This window comes from Natrix helvetica, assembly GCF_964273705.1.
Source record: "Natrix helvetica genome assembly, chromosome: W".
Classification (NCBI taxonomy): domain Eukaryota; kingdom Metazoa; phylum Chordata; class Lepidosauria; order Squamata; family Natricidae; genus Natrix; species Natrix helvetica.
In genome coordinates, this window is record NC_138555.1 from 438,267 (window position 1) to 465,059 (window position 26,793).

The 26,793-nt window shown below is 54.4% G+C and overlaps 2 protein-coding genes across 3 annotated transcripts in view; one reads left to right on the top strand and one right to left on the bottom strand.

The window, feature by feature from the left end:
- The first annotated feature begins 1,195 nt into the window (after positions 1-1,195).
- Positions 1,196-7,943, top strand: LOC309400655 (diamine oxidase [copper-containing]-like). Its single transcript, XM_081969231.1, has 4 exons — positions 1,196-2,884; positions 5,195-5,483; positions 7,015-7,147; positions 7,229-7,943. Exons 1-4 carry the CDS (start codon positions 1,348-1,350, stop codon positions 7,499-7,501), a joined length of 2,232 nt encoding a protein of 743 aa, XP_081825357.1. The 5' UTR covers positions 1,196-1,347; the 3' UTR covers positions 7,502-7,943.
- Positions 7,944-10,080: 2,137 nt separating this feature from the next.
- LOC309400650 (voltage-gated inwardly rectifying potassium channel KCNH2-like) overlaps positions 10,081-26,793 on the bottom strand; it is a 43,285-nt gene continuing 26,572 nt past the window's right edge. For both annotated transcript variants that reach the window (XM_081969216.1, XM_081969215.1), the window contains exons 6-15: positions 19,703-20,128; positions 17,969-18,356; positions 17,354-17,553; positions 16,404-16,656; positions 14,542-14,735; positions 14,326-14,425; positions 12,854-13,120; positions 12,382-12,583; positions 11,673-11,862; positions 10,081-11,439 (exon numbers count right to left, since the gene is read on the bottom strand). In XM_081969216.1, coding sequence (XP_081825342.1) covers positions 11,260-11,439; positions 11,673-11,862; positions 12,382-12,583; positions 12,854-13,120; positions 14,326-14,425; positions 14,542-14,735; positions 16,404-16,656; positions 17,354-17,553; positions 17,969-18,356; positions 19,703-20,128 — 2,400 coding nt within the window. In that variant the 3' untranslated portion in view covers positions 10,081-11,259. The remainder of the gene's footprint in view (positions 11,440-11,672; positions 11,863-12,381; positions 12,584-12,853; positions 13,121-14,325; positions 14,426-14,541; positions 14,736-16,403; positions 16,657-17,353; positions 17,554-17,968; positions 18,357-19,702; positions 20,129-26,793) is intronic.

The window sequence follows — 26,793 nt, forward strand, 5'->3', positions numbered from 1 at the left end:
GGAAAGGAAGAAGAAAGAGTGGGAAGAAGGAGAAGGGGAGAAAGGAAGAGCAGGAGGAGGAGGGAGGGAAGAAGAGAGGGAGGGAAGGAGGGATAGGAAAAGAAAAGAAGAGCAGGAGGAGGGAGGCAAGGAAGGAAGGGCAGGAGGAGGGAGGGAAGAGAGGGAGGAGGAAGAGAGGGAGGGAAGGAGGAAAGAAAGGAGGAAAGGAAGGAAGGAAGGTCCCTGGGGAGGGGGTGCAGGTGAGGTTCCCTGAGAGAAGCTGGGAGGGAACTTTCTGAGGAGGAGCTGTCAGCCCACTGCCCACCCATGCACCCATTGTTTAGAGGGGAGGGGGGGTCTCAGGCGCTTGAATAATTGGCAGGGTGGGAGGCTCAGCCACAAAGCGCTTGGTGGCTCCACGGGTCTGCCATGGGGGGGGGGGGAACGGGGAGGGACCCTTGCCCGCAATTGAACTGGATGGAGAATCGGAAAGATGCCCCCCCTCAAGCAATAGGGACCCCAAAGACAGGTCGGGGCTGGGGTGAACTGTCCCAGGGGACACAACCCCCCCTGCAGCCCCCCAGTCCCCATCCATGTTTTGCAATCCCCCCTCCCCCCAGACATAAGAGCGGAGATCTTGACCCAAAGTTGTGCCAGGATGCCTGGCTGCCTACTGGGCAGTGAAAACATGGAATATTTTAAGCCATGAGACAGATGGATTCCAAATGCCCTCCTTCCTTCCTTCCCTCCTTCCCCTCCCTCTTTCTCCCTCCTTTCCTTCCTTCCCTCCCTCCCTCCTTTCCTCCTTGCTTGCTTCCCTCTTCTTCCTTCTTTCCTTCCTGCCTCCTTCCATCCTTCCCTCTCTCCCTCCTTCCCTCTCCTTATTGCCTCCCTCCCTCCTTCTTCTCTGTTCTTCCTCCCTCCATCTTTCCCTCTCCCTCCTTCCCTCTGCTTCCTACCTCCCTTCCTCCCTTCTTCTCTCCTTTTCCTTTCGTTCTTCTTTTCCTCTTCTTCCTTCTCTCCTTCCTCTTCTTCCTTCTCTCCTTCTTTTCCTCTTCTTCCCTCTCCTTCTTGCCTGCCTTTCTGCCTGTCTCCCTTCCTCCTCCTTCCTTTCCTTCCTTCCTCTCTCCTTCTCCCTTCTCCCTTCATTCCCTCTCCTCCCTCCCTCCCTCTTCCCATTTCCCCCTCCCCACCCCCTTGGCTCCATTAGCCAGAACGCTGCTGCCTCCGGTACAGCTGAGGTGCATCAGAGCCGAACAGCAGAGAGTTTGCAGCTGGGAGGGAATAAACTCTTAGCGTTGGCCACGTCTCTCTGCTGCCTGCGAGTTCCTCCCACATGCCTCTCCTTCCTCCAACAGACCCGTCGCAATGAGGATGCTGGTGGCCTACGTGGTGGGAATGCTCTCTCTTTTCGTCCAGGCCATCCAGGGTACGCTGCCCCCTCTGAGCCAAAAGGCGGCCTCCATTTTCTCTGACTTGAGCCCTGCGGAGCTTCGGGCCGTCCGGACGTTCCTGATGAGTCGTCCTGAACTGGGACTCCAACCGAGCAAGGGGGGGTCCCTTGCCAAGAACAGCCTCTTCCTGATTGAAATGCTCCCTCCGAAGAAAAGCCAGGCCTTGTGCTACCTCAATACCGGCACGGAGCCCCCGCGCCGGCGCGCCCGAGCAGTGGTCTTCTTTGGCACCAGCGCCAAGCCCAACATCACTGAGTACATCGTGGGGCCACTGCCCGTGCCGAAGTTCTATCGCCCATCTGGCCAGCCGGTGCCTTTCGTCACCAGACCCATGACCCAACTGGAGTACAAGCTGGTCTTTGACAAGCTGACCGAACTCCTGGCCCCCCTAAACCAGTTCCTGAAGGACGTCTCTGGCTTCAGCCTCCAGGACTGCCAGGACCGATGCCTGACCTTCACCGATATCGCCCCGCGTGGCCTGGCCTCTGGGGAACGGCGGACATGGATCATTCTGCAGCGTGCCATCGAGGGTTTCTTCCTGCACCCCGTCGGGCTGGAAGTCCTGATCAACCACAAGGAGTTGGACCCTGCCGGCTGGTCCATCGAGATGGTGTGGTACAACGGACAGTACTTCGGCACACCACAGGAACTGGCCCAGCAGTACGCGCAGGGCAAAGTGCCCATCGTTCGGCTGGTTTCCCATCCGGACCAAACCCTCTTCTCCAGCTTTGTGCCCCGCGGGGAGTTCAACGCTGGGCCCCCGACCGACGTGCATGGTGCCAAAGTGTGTGAACCACAGGGACGACGCTATTCCGTGCACGGCAACCTCGTGGAGTACAGCGGGTGGAGCCTGGCCTTCCGGTTACGCACCTCCACAGGCCTGCAGCTTTTTGATGTACGATTCAATGGGGAGCGCGTCGCCTACGAGGTGAGCGTGCAGGAGGCCATTGCCTTCTATGGTGGGAACTCCCCGGCCACCATGCAAACCAAATACATCGATGTCGGATGGGGCATGGGAAGCGTCACTCACGAACTGGCTCCGGGCATTGATTGTCCAGAGACGGCCACCTTCATGGACGCCTACCACCACTATGACGCCGATGCACCAGTCCACTACCCCAGTGCCATCTGTATTTTCGAGCTGCCGACGGGCGTGCCCCTGCGCCGCCACTTCGACAGCAACTTCCAAGGAGGTTCCACCTTCTACGCAGGCCTGGAGGGTCATGCCCTGGTGATCCGTACCACTTCCACCGTCTACAACTACGACTACATTTGGGACTTTCTGCTCTTTCCTAACGGCGTACTGGAGACCAAGGTCCATGCCACGGGCTACGTCCACACTTCCTTCTACACGCCCGAGGGGATCCCCTACGGCACCCGTCTCCATACTCACTTGTTGGGCAACATCCACACCCACCTGGTACACTACAAGATTGACCTAGATGTTGCAGGTGAGTTCCCTTTCCCACCCCAGATGGAGTGGTGGGGACCTGGGTTCAAATCTTCACCGTAACGGCCGAACTCTTCTGGACAGAAGTTTTTCGTCCAGTCGGCCATGTCCGTGGAAACAAAATCATCATCATCTTTTAATGACCCCACGATCCAGGGGTGTCAAACTCGATTTAATTGAGGGCCACATCAGGGCTGGGGTTCACCTTGGGGGGCTGGGGTGGTTGTGTCCAGTTCGATGTTGTTCATGTCGGTGGGGTGGCTGTGTTGGCCCGGGTGGGATCCATTGTCTCCATGGGATGGTGGCTGCTTCTCACTGACTCCAGGGCAGCCCCATAGATCTAAGGCTGACCGTGTTCAGGCCCTGATGGCTGCCACCAAATTTTAGATCAGTGTCCTGCTGACCTGAGGTGCTGGGGGCCAGTTCTTCGCTGTTTCCAGGGTAGCATCATGAGCCGGATCTAACTACAACACGGGCCGGATCTGGCCCCCGGGCCTTGAGTTTGACACCCCTGCCATAATCCCTTGTGGAGTCTGAGCAACTGAGTTGAGCTAGCAGAGTGTTTTACTGGCTGGATGCCTTTCTTGTCACCAATGCAGAGTTTGGTTCAGCAGAGATATTTTCATTGTGCCCAGAGAGAGAATATCGGCCCCTGCCTAGGATTGAACTCACAGCTTTCTGATTGTGAAGTGAGACCTCCCCCTCTAGGCCACCGCACCACTCCATGGAAACAAAATAGGCTCCGGGAATAGTTTTCCTTGAAGTAACTTCCTTTATATGGGGCCCATCTCCAAGAGGTCCCGTCTACAAAAGATTGTCCTCTCTCTTCTGTGATGAAGGGTGCAGTTTTAATGTTCTCCAAAGCTCGTTCTTTGGGTGGCAGGCTCTTTGTCCTGCCTGTGACTACAACGTCCACCACTGGAACCCAGGTGGTTTGCTTCACATCCTCCCGATTCCATCTTCCAACCCCAGGGGGCCAGGGGAGTTCCTCCTGCTTCTTGGGAGATCAATCAATCAATCAACCAATCAGAATGGAGCCAGAAGGGACCTTGGAGGTCTTCTAGTCCAGCCCCCTGCTCAAGCAGGACACTCCATGCCATTTCAGATAGGTGGTTGTCCAGTCTTTTTTAAAAAAAAAACCAAAACAAACCTCCAATGATGGGGCACCTACACTTCTGGTGGCAAGCAGTTCCACTGGTTAATTGTCCTCCCTGTTAAGAAATTTCTCCTTAATTCCAGGTTTATTTTATTTTATTTTATTTCTAGACCGCCCCCTCTCCCCGAAGGGACTCGGGGCGGTGTACAGGTACCAAATTAAAAACCATACAAATAATAATAAATATAATTAAAATCGGATTAAACTTTAAACCCCTGTACAAATTTATAAAAATTAAAAACTTAGCGTAAGACCAACCCATGAAATTTAAAAATACAGACTGAGGTGGGAGAGCTGGAATTAGGCCAGGCCGGCTAGATTAAACAGGTGGGTTTTGAGCTTCTTTCGGAAGGAGCGGAGGTCCATGGTTGTTCTAATGTCAGGGGGGAGGTCATTCCAGAGGGTCGGGCCCATCACAGAGCCTTCCCCTGGGCGTCGCCCACTGGCACAGCCTAGTGGACGGCACCTGGAGGAGACCCTCTCTGTGTGAGCGAATCGGCCGAAGGTTGTTTCTCTCCTCGGTGAGTTTCCATCATTCATTGTTTCTTGCCTTGCCTTCTGGTGCTTTGGGAAATAAGTCGAGCCCCTCTTCTTAGGGGCAGCCCCTCAAATCCGGGAAGACTGCTACCATACCCCCCCCCCTAGTCTTTCTTCTCTCAAGATGACACAAATCCTACAACCATTCTTCATCTGTTTCGGTCTCCGGCCAATGGTGGGTTCCTCTCCCTGTCGCTACCGGTACACTGGTCACAGGGCCGGGTATCCTGTTCGTGCATGCGCGCTGCACACCCAAGCACACTCCACCACCCCTGCCACACCCAGCTGCTTGTCGGAGGTCATGTAGGCGCTGCATGCTGTGTGCATATGCGCAATTGGCCAGTTGCTTTAAAAACAGGCATAGAACGCGGGTGGGCGGGTGGGCCAAACCGCCCACTGTACTGGTACCCTGTCAGCTGCTCCCGGCTCCTACCGGTATGGCGGTACCAGTAGTACCGGCTGTAACCTGCCACTGTCTCCAGGCCTTCAATCCTCTTAGTTGCTCTTCTCTGAACTGTTTACACAGCCCAGGATTGTGTTGCTTCAAGGCAGGGCCCTCACTCCCTAGCTGTCATGGAAGAGTGACGAAATACACACCGGTCTTGGCTTTCTTCGCAGGGACTGCCAACAGCTTTGAAACGGTGGATGTGGCCTTCGAGAACATATCTCTCCCCTGGCAACCGAGCCACCGACTGGTGCAGCCACGCTTGAAGCGGGAGCCACGCCTCCGCGAGCGCCAGGCCACGTTCCCCATTGGCAAGCCCCTGCCTCGCTACTTCCTGGTCTCCAACCCCAGCCAGAAGAACCGCTGGGACCACCCGCGTAGCTACCGCATCCAGATCAACTCCCACGCCGGCCTCGTCTTGCCGCGTAATTGGAAGGAAGAGAATGGCGTCCCCTGGAGCAGGTGAGCGAGGATGGGGTAGGACGCAATCACGATTGTGCAGGGGCCACGGCCTTTCCAGATTGCCACCCCCAAGTCTTCCCAAAGGAGAGTGTTCTGACCCAGCTCCCCAAACATGACACACCCTCGGAAGTTAACTCATCCTTTATTCAGAGCGCCGGCAGCCCTGGAAAAAGTTTCTCTCTCAACGCCGGCTGGCCGGAAGATGAATAGTTATCTGCCACATCTGTTCATCTCTGCCCCCTGCCTATTATCCCCAGAGCTAGGGTGGGGCTTCGCTAGCAGAAGTGGCTCTTCCATCCCCAGGACCGGCCCATAGATTTCCACTGCTCTCCTCTCCTCTGCCTTCTGCACATCCGCGCACCAGGCATTGGACCTGGCTGTTCCTCCTCTTCCTCATCAGCCACCTCCACACCTGGGAGCTGACAGGCAGCCCAGGCTCACCTCTGCCAACTCCATTCCCTCTTCCCTCTTTGAGCTCTCAGGTTGACTTGATGCTGACCCTGACTCCCATGCCTCCTCCTCCTCCTCCTCCTCCTCCTCCTCCTCCTCCTCCTCCTCCTCCTCCTCCTCCTCCTCCTCCTCCTCCTCCTCCTCTGATTCGGCTGCTGGAGGGGCTGGCGGCCAACAGGCCACAACAGAGGGCTTCATGCAATATCCCCAGACAGAGCGAGATCAGAGCAGGGCAGAGCTGGGGATCTTCTTTCCATACGGCCAGCTTTAGAGTAGAAGAATAAAGGGTCTCTGCCCTCTAGCATTCTCTTCAAGGGTGATAGCAAACAAAATGGGAAGGCGGCGACCACAGGCACTTCAGATACAAGGCTGGGTTGGAGAGCAGCATGGGCCGAAAAAGCAGAGCTGGATTTAGGGAAACAACCAAGGCAGCGTCCCCCAGTTCTTATGGGGAGACTCAACAGCAGCATGGTGTGGGGAACATTGGGAAATGGGAGGGGGCACTGTTGCAGAGTCGCGGGACAGGATCATGGAGGGCTCCGGGTTGCTGGATGGTTCTACAGTATGGAAATGTCAACACAACGGTGCTGCATGGTGCTGCAGAGACAGAGGGAGGCAGTGGTGGGTTCCGGATCCCCGGTACGGTGCAATGGGGCCCGGCATCTCCCACATGCATGCACGCAGCATGTGCGCATGCATCATGTGCTCATGTGGCATGCATGCATGCGGCATGTGGCATGCATGCATGCGGCCTTACCTCTGTGACGCCTCTGTGATGCTCCAGCTGCTCGGCGGAGCGTCGTAAAGGTGCCATATGCTCCGTGCGTGTGCAGAAGCGCCAAAGAGCTCAGAATACAGGTAAGAAGCTTGGGCAGGCGGGTGGGCCCTCTGGAGCACCGTACTGGAATGGTACCCGGTGCTCCCAGCAGGCACCGGTACACCCGTACAGGGGCGTACTGCCTGCAATCCACCACTGGAGGGAGGGCATTGGGATCTTCGGACACAGGTGTTTCATCTAGACAGGTAGGGCAGGGTCACCCCGGCCACACCTGGAGCTTGAGGCAGGACATCCTCTTGGCAGGTACCACTTAGCGGTGACTCAACAGCACGAGAACGAAGGCGTCAGCAGCAGCTTGTACATCCAGAACGACCCGTGGCACCCCAGCGTGAGCTTTGAAAACTTCCTTCGGAACGACGAGAGCATCGACAAGCAGGTCAGAGAGAGAAGGTTGTGTGTTTGTGTGTGTTGTTTCTGTGTCTGTGTGCGTTTCTAACTGGAGATTTCTTTCTGACAGGACCTGGTGGCCTGGGTGACGGTGGGCTTCCTCCACATCCCCCACTCGGAGGACATCCCCAACACGGCCACACCCGGCAATGTAGTGGGCTTCCTACTGCGCCCCTTCAACTTCTTCGATGAAGACCCCTCAGTGGCATCCCGTCGCACAGTCATTGTGCGTCCCAAAGAGGCTGGGGACGGAGTGCAGATTCAGCGCTGGACTCCAGAGAGCCCGGGACACTGTGTGACGAAAGTGCCCTTCAGCTACAACGGCACTTACAGCCCCATCTAGCTCAGCTGGGACCTTCTGATCATGGAACGCCACTGTCGCCGGTTCGAAACACACCTTCTGAAGGACCTCATGTAGTGATGCCCCTGGCCAGGCAGAGGGTCTGTGGGCAGAAAGACTGAGTAGGAACCTGGCCATGCTGCCTCCCCCCACCCTTGGTGTTCTCCCTGCTCCAGATCCTTTCCAGGACTAGCTGTCCCTCGACTGCCAGCAGCTGGCGCTGATTCTTCCTCACTTGCTTCCCCTCCTGGCCCATTACTGACTGCAACAAGGGGCAAGGGACCACAAGGGGGGAGTCTCAGGACTTAAGGATTGCAGGTATTACACCTCTATAGTCCCGCTTCCCCAGAGGGTGGCTGTCGGAGCAGGGCTTCCCCTGTGGGCCACGGGAATCCTCTGCCCTACCCACCAGGGCTGTCATCAAAATAAATTGAAATAAACCTTTCGAAGCACAGTCTACACAAATGGTGCCACACACAAAACTCTCTCTCAAAGGGCAGCTTGGGGTATAGAAGGCCAAGAATATTGAACCCCTAGAACAGTGAGGCCGAACCTTTTCGGCACTGAGTGCCCAAGCTGGAACCTAGGAGCATGTGTGAGTGTGCTGGAGTGCCGGAAACCCGAAGACCAGCTGGCCGGCACATGCATGCTTGGTATTGCCTGACATTTTTGGGGATGTTTTCAGACCGTTTTAAGGGCTTTTTCAGGTCATTTTTCTGCTGTTTTGGGCCGTTTTCAGGCTGTTTTCCATCACTCTGGCACCTGCGAAAACATACATGCCAGAAACAAGAAGAGCAACTGGCAATGGTGCGTGTGCCCACAGAGAGGGTTCTGTGTGCCACCTCTGGCATGCATGCCATAGGTTCACCATCACAGCCCTAGACCCCCCCCCCACAGCCCATGTGCCACTGAAGGCCCCACCCACAGCGCCAATCAACAGCAACTCACCTACCCATGTGGCTCACGCAGCCACAACACCCGCAGTGGCCCTCCCGGGGAAGTCACCACACTCTGCACCCAAACCAACCCATACAGGTAGTCTTTGCCTTACAACAATTTCATTTTTGTTGCTAGATGGTGGTTTTGCCGTTTTACAACCTTCCTGGTCACAGTTGCTAAGCCAATCCCTGCCACTGTTTAGTTAGTAACACAAGTTTGCTTTGCCACCGTGTTACTAACTGAACAACAGGAATCCCCATGACGTTGCTCGTCAGACGGTCGGGACCCTGGGCCACTGTGACGGTCGTACATATGAGTCAGTTGCAAAGCATCCAGATTTTTCATCGTGCAACTGTGAGGCCATGGCAACGGTCGTGTAAAAAACCGGTCACAAATGACCACACTTCTCCTGAATCTCCTGTGCTTCCCAAGATAGGGAGTCCCCCATCTTCCCCACAACTCCTCATTTTTAGGGTGCCACATATAAAATGGTGTCTCCACGCAGACCAGCCTCTGTTCCCGATTGAAACTACCAGCTGTTGTTCCTTTGAGGGTCAGTCCGTTGTGTTGTCTGTCACCTGAACCAGGTACCTAGGACTATGTCCCACCCCAGACACACAGGGAGGTCCTCAACTTACTACCGTATTTGGGCCCAAAAATGTAAGTGGCTAACTCAGACATTTGTTGTGTTAGGCCTCATTTTATGATCTTTATGGCCAGTTTGAAGTGAATCAGTCTTAAATTGCTCACACAGTTGTTAAGCAAATCGGGTTGGAAGGTCGCATCACCCCCGGGATGCTCTGTATATTGTAAATGTGAGTCAGGGGTCGTGTCAAAGACGTGGCCATGGGGATGCTGCAACGGTCGTAAGGGTGAAAAATGATCCTTTTTTCCAGTGCCGCTGTAACTTTGGTCACTAAACAAACTGTCGTAAATCAAGGACTTCCTGTAGATGTGGGGCTTGGCTGAATGGGTCCTTTTGGGGAGGGGCTGTTAACACCCAAGGAACCAGGTGGGGGCAGCTCTGTGTAGACCGGTTGTGGTGTCGTTCCTGTCGCAACGAGCTCTCAAGATCAGTACAGAAAGTGGGGAAGGGGCAGAATTGGTTGCCCCTCCTGGATGCTTTATCTCCCCCCTTTGCTCCCCCACTGCAAGAAATATATACAGGCAGTTCTCAACTTACAACAGTTCACTTAGTGACTGTTTGGAGATATGGCCAGTTCCTACTGGTTCGGACCGGTTCGACTGAAGTGGTTTGGCAGTCTGGGTCGCTGGAACTGGCAGTGACTCAGGCCTGCATTGCCCCCAAACCAGTTCTACGGGTGATGCCATAGGCGACGACATCTTGTTTTTCACTTCTGTGCATGCGTACAACAATTTTTATTGCACTGCGCATGAGCGCGCATGAGTGTCACGCCTACCATGTCCAATGAAACAATGACTCGCTTTAAGACAAAGGTTTGGGCCTCCAGTGTGGTCATAAGTCGAGGACTGCCTGGACTCTCCGGCCAGCTCTTCTCTTTTGCAGGCAATCTTTGCAACTCCCAGGCTGAACCACACAGCCCTCCCCTCTGAAACACCCACCCACCCACCCACACAGACCACACACAGACCAGACCTGCGCGGGTTTAGTCATCCACTCCAAGTTTATTGGGCATTGGTTGCTACTGCCGAGGACAGCATGCGTGCGGGGGGCGGGATGTAATGTGCGTCATTCAGATGTGTGGGGCAAGCTGTCAGAAGAGGGGGGGTCTGGAAACTTGCAGTGTGGGGGCGGCATCAGCACCCCCTTGATGGAACCTAGCCGCCTGCTACTAAGTGAGAGGGACCGGTGGGGAAGAACAGGAAGGGGGTTGCATCCAGCAGGCTGCTGCTTTAATGGGGAGGGGGATGCAATGGGACATGGGGAGGGGACCTCCCCCATTCACCACTGTGTCCCCCTACACCCTGTTTTCCCATCAGCGGGAACATTTAGGAGTGGCTGAGAAAGTGAGGTGCACTGTGCAGAGAACACACCCTTTGCAGGGATGGGGAGTGATACCCTGCCTGCAGCTCCATGTGTAATGGGGAGGAGCTGTGAACACAGCCCGGTTTCAAAGAGGTGGGGAGTGATCCAGCAGTAAATGACCTACACCCGCCTGTCCACAATTCTCACAACTTCCGGTCTGATCTCAGCTCTCCCACGTGGGCTGCTCCGATCCTGAACAGTTCCCCCTGGTGGACTCAAAGGGCTTGGAATTATTGCTCAGCTGGAGCCTCCCCACACCACTGAGAAATCGCTTTGGTGAAGCAAAGGTTGGATTATGAAAGTCCTGGAGGGGAGAGGGTCTCTCAAAAAAGAAAGCAGGGTACGGGGGCCCTTCGACTATCACAAAGACTCCCCATAAGGAGATGGGGAGGTGTCCCACTGCGCTCCTCAGGGGTTCCAGCTTGGGGTCCCTATAGGAGTGCCGCTTTTCCTCCTGGACTCCCCGCTCAGCCACCCGGGTTGACCGAAACCCCGGAACCCATGAAGGATGTACATCACAAAGTTCAGATCCTTGCCATCAGCGTCCTGTTGGTTCCGCCTACATCCTCCTCATGTCCTTCACACCACGTCGTCGTCCACAGTTCTTGCAGCCCTCCCGCCAGTTCCCTGGGCGTCCTCCGGGATCTGCCCATCTGTTAGGCCAGCTAACGTCGTCATGGGAGAGTGGCTAGCCCTGCTCGGCCATGCCAGGCAGCCGCCCCTCGGCTGGGCTGCACAGGATCCTGGCAATCTTTGTCCACTGTCTGCTCCCCATTGTGAAGAGACCCTCGTCTGGGTCTCCGTCCAGAGTCGATTAACTGCCGGGGTCCGAGCAGTGTCTGTGCAAATCGGGAGGCAAGTCCGGTCCCCCCATGGCAGCCAGCTGTCCCGGGAGAGAAAGGCGCCGAGGGGCCACGCAGGGCGGCTCCACCAGCAACACCACCTCATCAGTAGACTCAGTGGTGTCCACTCGGAGAGATGGAAAATGAGGCATCTGAGAAGGGATGAGAGGAAGATCAGCTGTAGGTGGCCTGGGGGGTCCAAGCCCCCTTAAAAGGGAAGGGATGGGCACAAAGGCAATGGTTGATGCCACATGAATCTGGTCCATCTGACAGACACATGTCCATCTGGGAGGCTGGGATCCCGGAACACCAGGCGAGAATCCCGCATGGACTTTAGGTGCTGCAAATCTGGGGGCGGAGCTCAGCTCTCTGAGGGGACACTCACCTGTGTCTGGGTGCAGAGCGCCTGGGCCAGGATGGGGGGGAAGGCCAGGGGGTGCTCCCCTGAGGAGGGCTCGGCATTCGATGGGGGCTGCGGAGAGGAGACGGCGCTGTAGGCGGGAGGCACCAGGATGGCTTGGCGCTGCAGCAGTTGCAAAATGGAGGCCACGTCCGTTGTCAGGCGGTTCTCCAGCCTGGGTGGAAGTGACAAGAGGAAGGTAAAACGGCTGGCAAGGCTCAGCTCCCACTGCTAGCTGGCCCAAGAGGGTAGGGACCAAGATGGGCAATCTCTTCCAGGGATGTCTGTCCATGTGACACACATGCCTCCACATCCACCTGCTGTGCCTTTGTGTAAGGAAGAGACTTCCGCCCCAACACACACACACCCCGTCCCATGTGAGAAGAGTGCCAACTTCCTTGTTCCACCCATCCAATTTGGCTTCCTCCGGGCATGAAGGCTCCTCCGTTGTTTCCCCCTCCCCTCCTTCTAGCCAGCTCTTTGGGGTGGGGGGTGCCTGCTTTTCCAGAAGGGGCTGGGGTCTTGGAAAAGTGAAGAGAACACCACCAAGAAAGGCCCTCTTGGCCTTGGGAGGGGAGGAGGAGTATCCTTCCCTTTGCCAGCAAATGCCCAGGAATGATTCTGCTGAGGTTACAGGGCACAAGCACACACACACACAACCAACCAAACACACAAACACACACACACGTTCTACCTATTGAGCTGCTTCTGGAGCAGGTCCAGGCGGCCTTCCAGCTCGGTGCGATGCCGCCTGCTGGAGGGGAGGCTGCCGCTGCCGGCCAAGGGGAGGTTTAGGGTGGGGCGGGCAGGAGTCGGGCAGCGGGGTAGCTCCTGGTACTGACGTTCTCGGCTCTCGCTCCAGAAGCTGAAGATATTCGACACGCCTGAAAAGGCTCCTGGGAGGGGACACAGGAGGGGGGGTGTCAGCCCCAGGGGTCACTGTGATATGGGCAGGCCAGCCTCTTACCGCCCCCCCCCCAGCCATAAAGAGGGGCACTGCGGCCGTGGCTCCTTGCAGGCTGGGAGAAGACGACAGCACAGCCTTCCTGCAGCATAAGACGGGATGGAGGTCCTGTGTGATGGGTGAGGGAGGCCAAACCCCCTCCCCCTTCTGTCCCCTCTCCCCATTGATGATGTGGGCGATGAGCGCCCCCAACAGGCCTTACCGGATAGCGGGTTGCAGGAATCGCTGCTCGGCTCCTCAGGGAGGGCTGCGGAGGGCGGAACAGCCAGGGGTCCCATGGCCACGTGGAAAGGCGACAACTCCGTGGCCCTGGAGATGGGGACGGGGGTCTCCTCCTCGTCACTGGAGGCGGGGCTAGACACGGCTGAGCTGCTGAGGCAGGGCTCCCACCTGGCGGCAGCAGGCGCCTGGCAGTTCTGGCCCAGGTGCAACACCTTGGGCTGGGACCTCGATTCCCCCAGATGTTCATCTGCAAAACAGGGAGCACAAAATTATTTTAGGGGTGCAGGTATGTCTCAGGCAACGTCTCCAGGCTGGTGGGTCTAGGGCAGGGTTGTCAAACCCTGCAGCATTGCAGTTCTCCTACATGGGCCAGCTGAGGGGTGGGGGAGAGATGGGATGGACACTTCCTGCAGAATCTTGCCAGCCATAATGGGGCATGGTGGGGTGCATGCATCCGTCCCCCCCATACCCCATTTTTGGCCTGGATGGCCTCCTGCAGTACCCTGCCACCCTCACCCCTCCATGCCCCATTTTGGCCAGTAGGATACTCCAGGAAGCTGTGTAGGCTGAAAAAGGGGCACAGGGGGACACGCCCTGCTTTGGCTGCCAGAGGCATCGCGTGCCAATCCTTTGCTATTTCTAGGTGGGCCCCATGGGCCAGATTTAAGCAGCACACATGCCAGATCCATCCCATGAGCCTTGAGTTGGACACCCCTGGTCTAGGGTCTTCTGGTCCCCAGAGGGAGGGAGGGAAGGAGGGAGGGAGACCCAACCTTCTTTGCTGGGTGGGCAATGATGCCCTCTTTTTCTGTCTCGGTTGGCAGTTCCAGCTGCCGGTTTCTCACCCAGAAGATCAGCCCACCCCCCATACAAAGGGCAGCCACAAAAAGAGACTATCTGCAGTGGCCGTACATATATGGTTCCCCTCGCAGACCTCTCCCCCAAAAAGGCTGTCGTTTGCTCCTGGCCCTTCAACCATTTGCTCCATTGGGATTGGCAGATGAAGCCAGGATCACGTTGTCAATTCCTAAAGTTGCCATGGTGAGGAAGGAGGGGGGAGAGCACTCCATGCATACTTTCAGCTAGAGTTGGATCTCAGATTTCTAAAAGCAGGCTTGGGAGGGGTGCACCTCATTGGGGAATGTGATTTATGACACAGACTGAGGGGAGTGAAGGAACAGGGACAAAGTTCAGCCATAATTTAAACGAAGCTCAGATCTGACTGCAAAAAGGCCTTGCCTAACGGTGCTCCTAATAAATGACTAGTTTTGTTTTGAAACTTGGCTCGAGACTCATGAATCAATTAGGGCATTTATAGGAAACCTGACACGACTCCTTGAATCTCTTCAAGGCTCCGACGTGGGAGGGGGAGGGGGAGGGCCCCTGGAGGGAGCAGCAAACTTCAAGGGAGGGGGACAATGCAGGTGGGGACCACCTCTGGCCAACGCTCACCTTTCTCGGTGCGCCGTCGGAAGGAGAGTTTGCGCCGCCGCAGCCGGTTGAAACCCTCGTTCATCTCCTCACTGCCAGGCGAACCCGGGATCATGTTTGTCTGCAAAGCCAAGCCGAGTGTTTACTTGGGGACGGGCGAGGCTCGGCAGGAAGGATGGGTCTGGGGAGCTCCGGGGTCCCTAGTCCAGGCTGGAGAGTCCCTCTCAAAGCACTCACATCTCGCAGGTTGAACGTGATCTCCAGGTTGGACCAGAAATGGTCAGAGAACTCTGGATACATGTCCAGCACCTCCAGGAGATCTTCCCGGTGGATCTTGTGCAGGTCGCAGTATGTCAGGGCTCGCACGTCGGCGTTAGACTTGCCAGGCCGCGCATAGAGGTTGAGCGGCTCCCCAAAAATATCGTTCTTCCCTGGGGAAGTAGACAAAGAAGGCACAAGGATGAAGGGACACTAGCCAGAAGATGCGTGTCAGCCGCCTCCTTGTTTGTTTTGTGCTTCATGACAACAGACTGCCCTGAGTTGTGGGGAGGGGGATACAGGAGGGAATGCTTGGGAATCAGTTGCCAAGGGTCTGAATCTTGATCATGTGACCACGGGGAGGCTACTGTGATTCCCTGAAAAATATGACCTAGCCTGAAAATAAGCCCTAGTTAAGACCTTGTCCACTCTGTCCCACCGACTGGTTGTACGAGGTGAGGTGAGGCGTATGTGTAAAAATCAAGCTGGGGTGTGTCTGTGGAGCTGCCCCATGCGCCCTGCACCCGCTTATCTTAGGACCGCTGCAGCCAGGCCCCCCACGTCCTGACACCTGTCCCGCCGCTTCCAGACTTCTGCAGCCACTTGTAGCCGCTTTCGGGAGGACACTGCATGGTTTGTCACACCGTTGCTGCCACTTGCAGGAGGCTGCATGGCATGTCACACTGGTCAGGCAATGGCGCGACAGGTGTTGGGGCATGGGAGGCCTGGCTGCAACAGTCCTAAGATAAGTACTGAATTTTTCAGACTATAAGACGCACCAGTGTATAAGATGCACCAGGATTTCAAAGAGGTAAGTAAGAAAAAAAGTTTTTGTCCTCCCGGGCCCCCAAGAGCACTCTGCAGGCTTCAGCAGGGCTGGGGGAAGGCAAAAACGTCTGTTTTTGCGAAAAACGGCTCATTTTTCGCAAAAATGGGATGCGGGACAGGGCTTCAGCAGGGCAAAAATGGCTGTATTCAGTGTATACAATGCACCAACATTTCCATGCGCTTTTAGAGGGAAAGGTGCATCTTATACTCTGAAAAATACGATAGATAAGACATAACCCCCCCCCCCAAATAAGACCCAGGGCCCAGGTCTTGTTTTGGGGGAAATACAGTACAATGGTTGTGTGAAAAACGGTCATAAGTCACTTTTCTCCGTGTCAAACGATCACGAAACGAACGTTGTATGTCAAGGATTACGTCGCAGAGGTGGGTTCCTACCGGTTCGGACCACTTCAGCCGAATAGGTAGTAACTCAGCCGGACACGGGACCATACCGGTTCTATCCTGGGTCCCGCCATCTTTATTTTCTGTTCTGCACATGTGCAGAACAATCTTTGTTGAAAACATATAATTGCCCCCCCTCTTTTTAATGGGGTGTGCATGCCAGTCCCAGAGAGGCCCCAGTTTCTCCCTTTCCCCAGCCCTGCTGAAGCCTGCAGGGTGTCCCTGGGGGCCAGGGAGGAGGGTTTTTTTTTCTTACTCGGTTGTTTGCCAGGGATCCCTTCGTTCCGGCGAGGCTAAAGGCACCCCCACCCACCCCTGTCAAAACCTTTCGCTACCGTTTCAGTGGGCATGGCTTGGTGAGGGTGTCATGGGACTGAGTGTGTTTGAGTGACACCAAGTTGGCCATGCCCACTCAGTCCCATGCCCCCCCATCTAGCCACGCCCACTGAACCGGTAGTAAAAAAATTTGAAACCCACCCCTGATTACTTGCATTAATACAGGGGCACTGCCACCTTCCAAGGGGCATTCTGGGAGGACACTTGAGCGGCAGGGTTGTCCTTTCTGCATGACCAGTGGCGGAACAAGGATGGGGGGGAAGCCCCTTCCTCACCTAGGATAGCCACCACTACGTCCCCTCGGAGGATCTCGATGGAGCCGCGGGAGATGAAGTAGAGGGCAGTGAGGACGTCTCCGGCGTGCACCAGGGTGTCTCCGGGTGGAGCGTGGGTGGTCTTGAACTTCATGGCCAAGGCGCGCAGGCAGCCTTTACTGGCGCCCCGGAAGGGACGGCAGTTCTGCAGCAGGGTGCGGTTCAGGTGCAGGCAGATGTCGGCTTGCAGGCACTCGGGGAATCCCTTCAGCACCTGCAGAGGGAGAGGGAGGGAGGGGGCACAGTTTGAATCGGGGCCATAGGGGCTCCCCATCCTGAGAAGCACCCGCGAGCGGTGGAAACGTGCGCTCGCTGATTGTGCCAATGACGAGTGTGCGCACATGCTCACCTGCAGTGGTGGGTTCTGGATCCTGTTGCAACCAGTACGCTGCAATGGGGCCCGGCATCCACCACGTGAACATGCGCAGCACGCACGCAGCAGGCACATGCATACTTAGCACCCACAATGCTCCAGCTGCTCAGCGGAGAATTGTGCAGGCACCATGCACTCCGTGCGCAAAAGCCTTTATCGGCTCAAATAGCAATAAGGAGAGTGAACAGGTGGGTGGGCCCTCCAGAGCACCACACCAGAACAGTAGCTGGTGCCAGGGCGTACTGGTCATATCCCACCACTACTCACCTGCCACCCAAATAAGTGGGGATGTAAGTACATGCTCAACCACTTCTATGGCTCAGTTGCAAATGTCTCAAGGCCCGGTAGTGGACTATGGACCGGATGTTGTGGACTCCTGTTCTATTCTCCTTGGGTGTTCAAATGTGGGAGATCCCAGTGGCACAAGCGCTTCCATCCCCAGGATCCCATTAGGTGGACACTGGACCCCCAGATCCCCAGGAGGAGGGACCAGCCAGGTCCTTGGGAGGGGGGGGGCAGAGGGGCTACTCAAACTCACCGCATTCATGTCGATGCCATTGGTGTAAGACCAGGCGTGTTGGAAATATTCTTCTAGGCGCTGGCGTAAGGGGTTGGGGATTTGGTGGAAGCGGATGAACTCTCGCACCCGCAGCATCTGGGCGTGGTAGCGTGCGGTGCCAGAGTACAGCCGCTGGATGATGGCTGACACATTCCCAAAGATGCTGGCGTACATCAGTGCTGGCAAGAAGGAAGACATCCGTCAGCTACTATCACTCCCGGCGCCTGGATTCAGCATTTTGGCACCGAGAAAGGGTTGTGCCTCACACAGTGGTACCCCTGGCCTTTGCTCCATTTCCAGGCTTGAGACAGTTCCCCCACTATGTGGCAAATCTGGGTATAAGCGCCCCCTTCCCAAACCACAGGGCGATACGCAACACGCCGCCTGCTACCATGGGAAGGCTGTGTTTTGTAGTCAGTTCCAGCTCATCCTGCACACCGAGAAGAGTTTCTCTGAGCATACACAGAGAGCACCCACCCTTTGTGAGGGGCTAATGCCCCCAGGACATCAATCTAAGGGAACATTGTCCCCAATTGGATGCCCCCCTGGGCGGCCACCCCAACTGAGCACCCCCCCCCGGGCAGCCACACTCACAGCCGATCAGCATGACGCAGATGGAGAAAATCTTTTCAGGGTTGGTGTTGGGTGACACGTTGCCAAAGCCGACGCTGGTGAGGCTGCTGAAGGTGAAGTAGAGGGCGGTGATGTACTTGTCCTTGATGCTGGGGCCAAGGTGCGATGTGGTCTCATTGAAGGGCTTGCCGATCTGCCCGCCCAGCGAGTGCAGCCAGCCGATGGTCTTGCCCTCCATGTTGCCGATGGCGTACCAGATGCAGGCCAGCCAGTGGGCGATCAGGGCGAAGGTGCACATCAACAGGAAGAGCACCGCCGCGCCGTACTCCGAGTAGCGGTCCAGCTTGCGGGCCACGCGCACCAGGCGCAGCAGCCGTGCCGTCTTCAGCAGCCCAATCAGGGTGGTGGTCTGTGTGGGCAGATGTGGTGGGGAGGGTGTGAATTTCCCAGAGCCCCACTCTCATCCAGGGTCACCCACAGTGTCCCTCAACCCCTTTGCGCACCCTGCGGTAAGCCGATTGTCATTCTCAGTGGGGACTCTTGGGGGCTGCACAGAGCACAGTCCCCCAACCTTTTCGTTGAGGGGAGGAGGTTGTTTGAGCCGAGTGGCAGGCCCACGCACACACCCCTTGCAATTGTGTGTGCACTCGGCTACTGCTCGCGTAAGGGAGGTCTGAGTTGCCCGTGACCATGCATTTCCCTTCTGGACCACCAAACGCCCCATGCAAGCTGCCCAAGGGCACCACGACCCCTCTCTGCCAGCACGAGCCTCCTCTGTGTCGACCTAGTTTCTCCCCACAGCCAAGGGAATCCTGAAGGGGGCCACCCAGCTGGGCTGTAGGCAGTGATGCCAGCTTTGGGGAAGAGCCAGAGCTGTCTAGACGGCCAGCCGTGCCAGCAGGATTGCTCTCCTCCCTCCCTCCCTCCCTCCCCTGGCGTGCCACCTTCAATCCTGCTCCTCATTGCAGGCAGATCTCCAACAGATCCATTTCGGCTGGATCAATAGAAACCACCTTACATCGGGAAGTCAGAGCCCGCCGAGCTTCATTTGCCAGAAAGACAAAAAATGAACATCTGGCACAGCCAAAATCAGAGCTTCTGTCTCACAGCGTGCCTGCTTCAGTGGGGGAGGGGGAGGGGGAGGACACCCTTCCATTGTCCTTCAAAGTCCCTGAAAATCAAAAGGGCACCTTCTCCTGCTACCCGCAGATCATCAAATAACTTTTAAAAAGCAAAGACTTCCCCCATTTTTCCTGAAACCTGGCACAGTACAGCTAGTCCTCAATGTACAGCAGTTCCTTTAGTGGCCATTCAACGTTACCACGGTAGTGGAAAAAAGTGACTTGGGGCCGTTTTTCCCACTGACAACAGCTGCGGCCTCCCTGTGGACAGGTGAAACCAATCCAGTATGCTTGGTAACGGACTCTCTTGCTTTACGATAGTCGCCACATCCCAGGGTCACTGAATCCCCTTTTGCGACCATCTGATGGGAAATCCTGATTCACTTAACAGCTGTGTTACTAACTTGAACAACCGCAGGGATTATCTTAACAACGGTGCGAAAGAATGTCGAAAAACAGGGCCAAATTTGCAAATACTTCACTCAGCCAGAGAAATGGGGATTCTGTAGCAGTTGTAAGTCCAGGACAACCTGTGCCCTCGCGAGAAGTGGCAAAGGCTGCCCCACCGCCACCATCCCAAGCAGGCCAAGCCATCTCCGACGTAGGGTCGTCTCCCGCCAGCCGCCCCCGGTACCTCTTCCGAGCCGGAGCCGAAGATGAGCAGGTCGAAGGGAATGGCCGCCACCATGTCGATCAGGAACCAGCCCTTGAAGTAGTGGATGGCGATCTTGGCCGGGTGGCTGACCACCTCTTCGTTGGTGTTGACGTAGGTGGTGCGGAAGTTGATCAGGATGTCGATGATGAACATGATGTCGACGATCAGGTCCACCACGTTGAGGGGGCTGCAGGAGTAGCTGCACGGCCGTTGGTCCCGCCCCTGCAGGTTGTTGAGCAGGAAGGCCGCCGAGTACGGGGTGAAGATGGCCGTGTAGATGACCAGCAGCAGGATCAGCCAATCCCAGACCGCCTTGAAGGGGCTGTAGTGCAGAATGGTCCACTTATGGATGCGGGGAGCTTGCAGCTTGTATTCCGGGAGGACATCGGCGCCCAGTGACAGCACCTGTGGGGCAGGAGGCAACCTGAGCAACTCTAAGCTCCACCCTCCCAGCCCTGGCCACGCCTAGCCACCCCCAAGTCTCCACTAGCTCCCCTTTCTGGATGTGCTCTGCAATGTGGGGTGTCTCGGGCTCTCCCTAGGTATACAGGTCGGCTCTCACAACAGCTGCAACAGCCGCAAGCCCCCTCCACGCGCACACTCAATGGAACAATTATCCCCCATCTCCATATTCAGTGCCCCATCCTGATCTCCCCCCCTTGAAAAAAGTAATTGCGCCCCAGAGATTTAGGCCCAGGCTCCGCTTGTATAGGCTAAATCATGCTCCCCACGTAACACAAATCGGACTACCTTGTGACAGGGAGGGGGCACTAAAGGCCACCTATCCCACCCCCCGCTCCAGCCCAGGGGTGCACAGAGTAACAGCCACCCAGGGTGTTTAACAGCCCAGCCGTCCCTCAGTCTCATCCGGCAGTTGAAGTGCCCCCCATGCCACCTGGGGGATTCTGGGAGTCGAAGTCCCCCCCCCTTAAAGCATGCCTCTCCTTGCTCTCTTCCTCCTCGACTGCCCCGTTTTCCCTTGAGCCAGGAAACGTCTTGGGCTCCCTTAGAGCCACCTGAAGCAAAGACGATTCCTGCCTTGCCTTCCAGCTACCCCGAGGGTAGCAGCTCTGCCAGCCGAAAGCCCTTGCCAGGCAATTCTCTCGTGCCAGAGGCTGCCCTGCGCTTGGCACTCCTGCCCTGCACTCCCCCTCCCCACACAACAGAGTCAGGCCAGGCTCTGAATCTCCACCCTGGGCGGGGAATACCCGGTGTGACAAGGCAGAGACAGAAGGCCCTGGAGCAGAGGTGGGTTGCTACCGGTTCGCACCCTGTTCGGACAAACCGGGAGTGGAAATTGCGATTGGGTCGCTGAACCGGTAGAGACGGCAGACTCGCCACGCCACCAAACCGGTTCCCCGGTCACCGTGGCATCTTTTTTGGACATTTCTAAGGTTCTGCGCATGCACAGGCCTATTTACAGGCAACTGTGGGCATGGGCAAATTGTGCACGCACCGAACTTGTGGGAACAAGGTCCCCATGGTATGTGTGCAGATCAGTTTTCCTGATTGGAACACATATATGGAATTTGGGACTGGAATAAATTGAGTAGTAAATGCGGGTTATGGATGCCCACTGGGAGGGCCCAAATTAGAAAGCTGTGTTTGCAATGACAATAGCAATGCTTAGATCTTAACAGGAACTTTCAAACTGAGGAAGTTACTAGCTGCATAGGAAACACGTGGTAAAAGCGCTTAAGCAGGTACAGCTAAAAATAACCATATTAGGCATAACGCTGTATTTTAACCAATAATAAATTAGGATACTTTTATTTCCTTATACGCTCTTAATAAAAGGGGGGTCCAGATAATGTTCTGGGCCACTCGTGTATCAAGAAACCTTGTCTGTTGTCTTCATTATGAGTTAGCCCACTCTTTGCGGGGGGGCAAACCTGCAACTGGTGACCCCGACGTGATCTCCACAACAGAGATACGTTTCGGACCGCCCATGCCCATTGGCCGGAGAGGTGGCCGTGCACATTCGACTCCTCTGAAAAACGACAAAGTCTTTCGTGAGTATAGGCGGAAAGCCCTCCCAGCAGCAAACAGCGTACTTGCAGAAGCTGAGAGAGTTAACCGAATCAAAATTGCCTCAAATGGAGGGAAATCTTTCTTTCGTTTGAAAAATAAAGAACTAATTGGACTTTTAATCTATGTTTGGCAACAATGTCCATCAAAAATCTCTACATGGACAAAATTGGGGGAATATTTCCATGCGGCTGCTAGAGCCCCAGTCCAAATTTTGACTACGTGGCGCGTAGTCATGGAATGATTTATTATAAATTTGATAATCAGGTGCCTGCAGAAGCAATACCTCCCCTGTACGATTCTGCAATGGCTTGCGCTCATAGTAACTGCTTTATTACAAGACAGGAAACCTCAAGAAAAGCATTATTTTAAAAGAGAGTGTAAAAATCCAAGGAGGGGCATGTCTGTAACATCTCGCCCTCTCTTTCATCAGGGATCAAAACCCTAGTACAAAATGATTTATGTGTCTCTATTTCTTCTCCCTGTCTTCCCAGAAAAGGGAGCCTGTCGTTTTAGCAACAAATTTTTTCCTTTCCTCTCACCCCCCTCTTTTTCCCCGGTGAGAAGGCAGGAGAGGGGGGGGGCTGTGTTCTTTTCACCATTTTTTTTTCTTTTCTCTCCCTGACATCTCAGCCTGAGAAAGACAGGGTAAAGGGTGATATTTGATGCCTGCATTTGTAGTTTTAATGCAACTTTGCCTTCTGAAAATTTTGATATTCTCATAACAAATTATATTTCAGAGTATTGACTCAAATTACCTTATTTAGATTGTTTGTTTTATTTTTGAAGCTGTTTTTTTTACTCTTTTATGTTTTTATGTTTGCGTGCACTTTCCATACTTAACAGATGGCACGTTTGTTTGTTTAATTGTTTGTTGGTCTGTTGTTTGTTTGTTTTTTTGTCTGTCGGCAGCGCTAGTTGCTGCCCTATTAGGAATTCTTACAGAGATGACTTAGAAATTACAATATGTAGTCAGAGAGAGTGAATAACATTTTTGTTTGAATCCAGCTCAGTTTACAAGGAAATCTAGAAAGACAAATTGATAATGAGGAACTTTCTCTGAAATTGGCTTATGAAAATGCTAATAGGAATTGTCAAAAGGTTCTTTAACCTATAGCAAATTGTCTCGGGGTTATTTTAGCTGATTTCCTTCAGGCTTGTCGCATCGTGGGTACAACTGACCACAAGATGGGGGCTCTTGCTGCTGCGTTGCAACAAAATGGCGCATTTCCTGCTTCTTCTTCCTCTGCTTCTTCTTCATCTGCTTCTCCCCACCCTACCGGAAATTGTTTTAATTGTGGGAAACCTGGTCATTTCAAGGCTTAGTGCCGCACCCTTGGGGGCGGTGCAAACAGGAACAATCTACAAAGAAGCTCCAAACCAAAAACTGTACCTTTCCTCTGGAACTCTATGCATCTTTGCTAGCATTTCAACAATTTTCTGATCAGCCTTTTAATCTCATTTTGGATAGTCTGTATGTCTCTCAAATTATTTCTTCTATCTATGAAGCTTATCTTTCTCCTTCTATTGAACCTACCTTGCTGTCCGTTTTTCTTTCCCTACAAACTCTTATTTCAAAAAGACAGCACTCCTTTCATGTTTCTCACATCAGAAACCATCAGCCTTTTCAAAGGCATTTATGAAACAATTTGATCTCTCTTCAACAGAAGCGGCTGCAATCATTCAACAATGCCCCACATGCAGTCATCAAGCACATTCAGTGCCTATGGGAGTAAATCCCAGGGGCACTGAATCCTGACAGATCTGGCAAATGGATGTCACCCAATATGCTTCATTTGCCCCGTGGAAATATCTACATGTTTCCATTAAAACATGTGATTAACCACTGCATTCGTACCTTTGCAATGTTGGGACGCCCAATTGTCCAACACACACACAATTGGCTTGCCCTGCGGTTCTCATGGCCAGGGAATTGCGAGCTAATTAGACTCACAAATATGCCCTGAATAAATCAAAAGAGGAAAAATGCCTCGGCCTCCCAGCCCTGCAAAACAAACTCAATCCTTGTTTATTTACTTTGAATCAATTGAATTTTTCAATTTCTCATTCGACCGCTTATCAGAGGCATTTTCAACAGAAAACAAGTTTGCCTCTTCATTTGGTATATTTACACCAATTACCAGACAAAACATGGTTAAGACCGATTACTTTAATTACTTGGGGGTGGGGCTAGGGCTGCTGTGTTTACATCTACAGGGTCCAGCCAAAGATGTCGTGCCACCAACCCCTGACTCCTATCCCAGAGATGGCAACGGTGACTCTACACCAACCCGATCCTGTCATGCCAGTCATCCAGTGACATGGGGAGATGTGAAGAATTTAACCACCAAAGCGCACCCGAGAATTTGTGTGCTGCAATTTTTGTGTTTAATTGATAATAACTGTATTTTGAGCTGTCATATCACCCAGACATTCGCTTGAACAACACATGAAACAAGACTTATGGGTACAGCTTGCATACATCACACAAACTGATGCCTTTTGTTTGTCTGAAGTGTATATATGGAAAATTTGCTTTCTACATGTTTAATCCCAAAACCACCTCTCACGTTGCCCCAGGGTCAGGTTTATGCCTTGTATAGACAACTGCAGGGATATCCCTCTCCTGATAATAGCTCCTTTTCTAGCTTTTGTAAGAAGATGACTTTACAAACCATCACACTATGAACAAAACTTACTCAGTGACACTTTTTATCTCATTTCCTGCGGAATTGTGCATCAAACTGAATAATTCTGCCACAAGGAAGCTCTCCGGCATTACAGACCCTGCACAAAAATCCTTCCACTGCCTGGCACCTGCCCTGAGGAGCCATGGTCTCCAACAATCCTGTGCAAACATGGAAGGGGATGGACCTCTCTGATGCCTTTAGTGGATGGTGGTCAAAATTGCCTGGTTTGCAAACTGTAGTTGCGCTTATTGGAATGATTGCTTTATATATTACCCTGTGTTTTGCCAATCTTTGTTTGTACTATCTCCAATAGTTTGTCATTGTTAGCTGAAAAAAAGGCAACGGCACGAGTTTATGCTTGCTACACACTCATGGCTCCTATCAAATCCTGCCTCAGGAAGATGAGGTGTCTGCAAAAGTTCCCCTCACCTTAAACAGTGAGGATGAGAACAAGGACACCACTGAACAAGCCTCTGGCAGCATCCCCTCGCTCACTGCACCCTTCGCATTAACCAACTGAGAAGGGGACGAAGAAGAGTGTCTTTAAAAAACAAAAACAGAGGAGATGTGGGAACAAGGTCACCATGGTATGTGTGCAGATCAGTTTTCCTGATTGGAACACATATATGGAATTTGGGACTGGAATAAATTGAGTAGTACATGCGGGTTGAGATGGATGCCCACTGGGAGGGCCCAAATTAGAAAGCTGTGTTTGCAATGACAATAGCAATGCTTAGATCTTAACAGGGACTTTCAAACTGAGGAAGTTACTAGCTGCATAGGAAACACGTGGTAAAAGCGCTTAAGCAGGTACAGCTAAAAATAACCATATTAGGCATAACGCTGTATTTTAACCAATAATAAATTAGGATACTTTTATTTCCTTATACGCTCTTAATAAAAGGGGGGTCCAGATAATGTTCTGGGCCACTCGTGTATCAAGAAACCTTGTCTGTTGTCTTCATTATGAGTTAGCCCACTCTTTGCGGGGGGGCAAACCTGCAGAACTGGCAGTAACACTGGCACAACCGCACCCCTGCCCTGCAGGCGTCTGCAGCCCCGGCACATCCAGGTCCATGTGCCGCGTTCTTATTCCTGCTCGGCTGAGCCCAGGGGTGTCCAAGCCAATTGAATGGAGAGCTGCCTCAGGGTTGTGGTTTTGACCTTAAGCAGCCATCCCCCTGAGCGCGTGCAGAGTACGGTTCCAGCCTGCCAGTTCCCGAAAGGTTGTGCACCTCTCTTGAAGAGCTCAGAATGAGCAACGGTTCAATCCCCACGGCTGACTCCAAGGACAGCATGGGGCAACCCACCCCGTTCCAGTCCAGCCCCATGCCCTCCCCCCAGAAGCCTTTTTCCTGAAGCCTCAACTGCCCGCCGTGCCACTCTTGAGTGGCAGGTGAAGGGAACCCTAAGGATCATCTAGTCCAACCTTTGCGCCTTGACGGCAGGGCAGGACAGTAGAACCAGGCCTCCTGGGCGGCGGGCCAGGGGTTGTGTAAGCAGCGGCTCAGGCTGCACGCCCACAGCTGGACTTGGGGAAGTCCACACCAGTTCGCTGCTTACGCAACTTGGTTCCCAAGAGGTCCCCCTCTGGGAGTGTGCTGAGGCCCCAGGGGGTTCTGGATTCCAATTTTGCCCAGTGAGGAGATTTCAGCTGACCAGAAGACTCCTTTGTTGTGGGTCCTATGGGGGAAAGCCTGGGAGAAGAAGGGAGTCCTCTCCACCCGAGGCTGCCCTTGAAGAAGTGCCAATCAAGAGTGCCTCTGAGCATGTCCAGAAATCTTGCATCCCCCACCCTTCCTCTCCTGGGGAGCCCTGATCACCCCACGGCTTGTTAGCTGGGGGCAGCTTACCATCCCCCTCCCCGCTCCTCCCCACCATACCTTCTCCGTGTCTTTCTGCCAGCCTCTGTCCCCGTCCTGGTCCAAGCAGCTGCCCCAGAAGAAAAGACCCACAGGCGAGGGGGCGCTGGGGGGGGGAGAGGCGCTCAGAAGGGGCAGCCCAGGGCAGAGAACAATCCTGAACCAGCTGCAGGAAGGATGCCTGCGTCCCCCATGCGAGTCCCGGGCCGTGCAGGGGGCTTCCTCCCAGCCGGTTGCCACAGACCCTGGGCACCATCAGCCATGCTGCCTCCAAGCCAGGCGGCCCCGCCAGACAGAAGCAGCTGGCGAGGAAGTGGGGAGCGCATCAATTATCGGGGAGGGAATCTTACCCAGCCTGCCCTGCTCTCCAAAGAGGCATTCCCCCCACCAACCAAGCCCCCCGAGAGCTACTCAAGGGGAAAGCCTCCCCTCCCAGGGAAAGCAGCAGAGCCAGGCGGACGGAAAGGTGGAAGGCAGCCAGGCTGGTTTG